General features: G+C 52.2%; 1 protein-coding gene across 1 annotated transcript in view; it reads left to right on the top strand.

Annotated features, from left to right (window-relative positions):
- The first annotated feature begins 356 nt into the window (after positions 1 to 356).
- The window catches only part of LOC105813307 (cytochrome P450 11B2, mitochondrial-like), a 29,143-nt gene continuing 24,525 nt past the window's right edge, over positions 357 to 4,974 (top strand). The window contains exon 1 of the mRNA XM_012647950.1: positions 357 to 515. Within this exon, the coding sequence (XP_012503404.1) occupies positions 357 to 515 (159 nt within the window). The remainder of the gene's footprint in view (positions 516 to 4,974) is intronic.

Raw genomic sequence — 4,974 nt, 5'->3', positions numbered from 1 at the left:
AGCCACTGCTTGGAGGAGGGCTGCTGCTTTCTAAAGTAGTCCTACCAACGTACAGTGCTCCCGGCTGTGATCAGGACACCGGGCTGCAGTCGGCACGGAGGCTGACAGGGACAGCGGCTTCTGCCCCGGGCTGCTGGAAGTCAGCCTTGAGGGAGGTGATTGGCTCAGGGCTGATGTGTGGGCTGCCTCCCGGAGCCCAGGGAAAGGAACCAGAGACATGTTCAAAATGTTGTGGGTGCAAGCATAGTCACAGGTGGGGTCATAAAGGACCAGAATGACCAGGACCCACAGACTGGGGGAGGTAGACGGTTCTGCTGCAAGCAGGCGGGGTGGCTCAGCTTGTTCACAGGGAGGGAATGGTCTGCCCCTCAGCTAGTGGTCCCATCTCTTCCACCGTGGCCCTTGAGGACAACCACCACGTTCCCGGACAGCTTGCTCTGGCCTTGCTCTTCATGCCTCAGGCCTGCTCTCCGCAGCTCTGGTACAACCACACCCAGCGGAGGCTGAGCCTGAGGGTGGGGCAGCTTTGCAGACCCGAGTGCCCTCCACCTGCCCCCTCTGCTCCCTCTGGGGATGGGCTGGGACCTCACCCTGCCACTCTGAGCTAGAGGAAAGGTCCCAGCTCTGCCTTGTCAGCCTGTCTCCTCCCCAGGAGACACGTTCCAGGGAGGGCCAGCCAGAGCTGTGGGCCAGGAGAGGGGCACGGTGGTGAGGTGCGCAGCAGGGGCCCTGGGAGCCACCTTATCACCTCACGGGCACAGTAACGTGACAGAGCATTGGGAGAAGTGATTTCTGGGACCTGCTTCAGGGTTTCCAGGTCACGGGATCTGGGAAGCCAGAGGGTTCAGAGCAAGTCCCGGGTGACTTGTGCCGGTGCCTCCATGTCTTAGCTGTGCTCCACAGTTCCCTCGGGGCAAGCCGGCCTGTGGCCCCAGCCTCCTTGCAGGTAGGTTGAGTAGGGATGTGAAACCTGGCACATGGCTCAGAACTCCCCAGAACAGACCAGGACCAACTGAGAGGGTGCGGCGGGGGGCGGAGTGGGTGTCCTGCGAGCCTGGCTGATTGCACCATCACCCAAGGACACAGCGGAAAGCCAGCCAGAATTGTCCGGCCAAGGACAGCTCTGACTCCATTTTGGGCACAGGCACACAGGAGACACGTCGTACATCACCAGTGGCTGAAGGGCCAAGGCATCCTGACGCAGCTGGAGCTTCCTGAAGGAGGGTGGGGAGTGGGAAAGTGATCAAAGTAAAATACAAAACAACCAGCAGATTGCAGCCCTCCCCTGCTACAGCCCGCATAGCACCCTCCCTCTGGCCTGCACCCACCCTTCCAGACCAGCCCTCCGTCGCCTTGCTGCCCACTCCTGCCAGGGACTGCCCCGTCCCCTCAGTGTGGAAGCCCCTTCCCTTCCAGCTGCACAGGGGGCAGCCTCCTCCGTCCCCTGCAGGTCCAGCGGAGAGTCCCCTCCCCAGCTCCTTCTCCACGCAGCCCGGAGGCTCCCTCATGGCCCTTCCCCTCCAGGTGTGAGGAGCTCACGTGGGGCTGAAAGAACACAGCAAGCGTGGAGGCACAGTAAAAACACACCTCAAGGCCAACCTCCCATGACCACAGCCAAAGCCTAGGTCATCCGATTTCCCCACAACACTGGCTCTACTCATCAACAAAAGGCAAAATGTCAGTTTTTGATGTCCTTGTCAGCCGAGTCACTTGAAATGAAGCCGATCAGCTGCACATCAGGCAGCTCGAACTGCTCTGCTTGCCCTACGAAGAATCTGCGGTGAGACAGCCAGTGACAAAATGATCAGTACCCCTCCCTGAAGCTTTCTAAGTTGTGACTGTGGTAAGGTGGCATCTTCCCAGGGGGCTGGACCTCTCCAGACAGCGACCTGTCCTTTCTCTTATTGCACGACAATGAACACTTGCATTTTCCCTAACTTGATCTCGTTGGCTATTTGACCTGCGAGATGACTGGATTTGCACACACACTGTGATGCTTGTGAGTAGCCATGAGAGGGGACTCTGCCGTCCTGTGTAGTTTGTGGCTCCCCCGTCCAGCCCACGATCACCCCCTGCTGTCTGTCACCACTTACCTTTGGCTGAGCATGTCTGTGTAGGGCTCTGCCTGCATTAGCATTTCCAGGGCCCATCCCCAGGGCATCAGGAGCCCTGCTGGCCTCCCAAGGCAGGTGCCTGCCCCAAGTAGATGTGGAGTAAGCATCTTTCGAAGGGGAGGCCGAAAGGCAGTGCCAGGTGAGACAGCCTGTTCCCCCAAGGGACAGCCCTGGCCATGTGTCTGCCAGAGAGAGTTCGCAGGACAGCGGGGCCCTAACAGCTCCCCCCAACTCAGACTCTATGGCCTCTCATTGTTCTGAGCTATGAATCTCAGTCATGGGCCAGGTGCTGTAGGATGAAAAGGGGGACGTGAGCGGTGGGCACAGCCCCCTGCACAGGCAAGGATGGACCAGGGCAAGAGGACTCTCACCTCTCAGCCCGAGCTGGCTCCCAGCACCCCCAGGCCCTCCAGGCCAATGTCTCCTGACTGTGGCCTGTTGCTTAGCTGGACCAGCAAGGCCGGCCAAGACCGGGCCTGGGACACTCAGGGAACCTCAAAGCCAGCCAAGACCAGGCCTGGGACACGCCGTGAACCTCCCCCCGCCACATTGTACCCCTGCACCTCACTGAATTGCCCCCAGGGCTGAGCCCCTCATGGTGATGGACCCTGCTTCATGCCTCCACTGCAGGCACCCTGCATAAGGCCCGGAAAACAGCACACGGCACCATGAGTGGGTTAATTCAATGAACGCAAACCCCTCTTCCCTTGCTCCTGTCCTGGATCTTGCAAGGAGATGAATAATCCAAAGTCCAACTTTTGGTGTCCAATCCAGCTTGTAAGGCATTCGGAAATTGTTACTTCATAGTAACAACAAATAAAAAGCAAAAATGAAAAAAAAGAAAGAAAAATACCCTTAAATCCACAACTCTTCTTAGATGTAGGAGAGGTGAGGCCACAGAGCGAACTGCTGTCCCCAAAATTGCAGAGACAGTCTGGTGAATACAGAGAACCACAGCTTACCAGGCAGAAGCATCCGCAAGGAGTGCCAGGAAAGGAAAAACTGATCAGTGACAGAACATTCCAGAGGCTCAGTGTGAAGAGTCTGGGACTTAAACGCTCCAGGAAACCAAGTCATGGGGGTCCCTGCTTTTGTGAGTTTTACCCCCAGTAGCTCTACTAGGTTATCACGGTGAATATCAGAGAAAAATCCCCTCCTACTTCACGTGGTCAGAGAAGATAAATAATCATTTTGAAATAGGCCAGAATGTTCTATCTTCTTAACGAGGCCTGCCCTCAGGAGAAACTGTTTCACCAGATCCTAACATTCTGGGGTTTCATCAGAGCTGAACCTTCCTGGCAGAAGGGAAAGCATGACCCCAGCCCCTCTAGCCTGCCACACGTGGGAAGGGAAGTAGATGACCCCAGACCCCACCAGTCATCCTGTCCCCACTAAGTGGGGGAAATAGAAGAGCAGTCGTGGTGTTCACAGTGTAGGGCACGGGTCACTGAGAGCTCAGACCTAACTACGAGACTTCAGGACGCGCCCACCACCCCATCTTATCATCACATCACTGAAGACCTATCTGCTGCAGTTCCTTTTACCCAGTGTATTGTGTCTGGCTTTCAACAAAAAGTGACAAGGCACACTAAGATGAAACACGTGGTCAGAAGAGATAGCGCAAGCACGAGAACCAGACTGAGATGTGGCAGGGAGCTGGCATTGTCAGCTGGGGACTTTAAACAACTCTCATTAATATGCTGTGGGCTCCCTGTGGAAACAGTGGGCGCAAGAACAGATGGGCCATGTCCCAGTGAGAGGGAAACCCTGATCACACGCGAACGCTGTGACCGAGGTGAGGATGGCCTTTGATGGGCTTGTTAGTAGACGAACACAGCTGAGGAAAGGATGTCTGAGCTTCAGGACTTATCAAGAGAAACTTTGAAAACTGAAAAGCAAAGAGAAAAGAGACTGAAGAAAATGAAACAGAATATCCAAGAACTGGGAAACAACTGCAAATGGAGTCACATACACATAGTGGGGACATGGCAAGGAGAAGAGAGACAGAAAGGAGCAGAAGAAATATCCATATCAATAAGAATTAATATCAGACACCAAACCAAAGATTCCGGAAGCTCAGAGAACACCAAACAAGATACATACAACAAAACAATACATAACAAAACCCTATACCTAAGCACATCACATTCAAACTCCAGAAAATCGAAGATAAAGAAAAAAAATCAGAGAAAAAAATTAAAGGGAAAAACCATGTTACCTGTACAGAAGCAGAGGTAAGAATTACATCTGATTCCTCCTCAAAGTCTGCACGAGCAAGAAGAGACTGGAGTGAAACATTTAAAGTGTTAAAAGAAAAAAAAAAAAAACCCACCAACCTAGAATCCTGTATCCCATGAAAAACACTGTCAAGAGAATAAGCTGCAGAGTGGGAGAAAATATTTGGAAAAGATATATCTGATAAAGGACTGATAGGAAAAAATATCCAAAGAACTCTTAAAACTCAACAGTAAAAAATGAACGTTTGATTAAAAAATGGGCAAAATATCTAAATGGACATCTCAGTGAAGATGACATACAGATGGCAAATGATGCTCAATATCATATGTCTTTAGAAAATTACAAATTAACACAACAATGAGATATAATTACAAACCTATTAGAGTGGAAAACATGCAAAAAACGGAGGACAACAAATGCTGGCAAAGATACAGAGCAAGGGGATTCTCATTCATTGCTGGTGTGAATTCAAAATGGTATTGCGGGGAACGTGGCCAGTGTTCCCTGCAAAAAACCGGGTCCCTTTGGTAGAGTTGCAAGGGATAAGAAAATAATAGAAAGAAATGGAAAATGGAAGAAATAAAAGAATACACTGAGGCAAAGATACAGTTTTATAAGTTTA

Source organism: Propithecus coquereli, unplaced genomic scaffold, assembly GCF_000956105.1.
Source record: "Propithecus coquereli isolate 6110/MARCELLA unplaced genomic scaffold, Pcoq_1.0 Scaffold28, whole genome shotgun sequence".
Lineage (NCBI taxonomy): Eukaryota > Metazoa > Chordata > Mammalia > Primates > Indriidae > Propithecus > Propithecus coquereli.
Note: the sequence above shows the minus strand (reverse complement) of the source record. Positions and strands in the feature narration are given on the sequence as shown.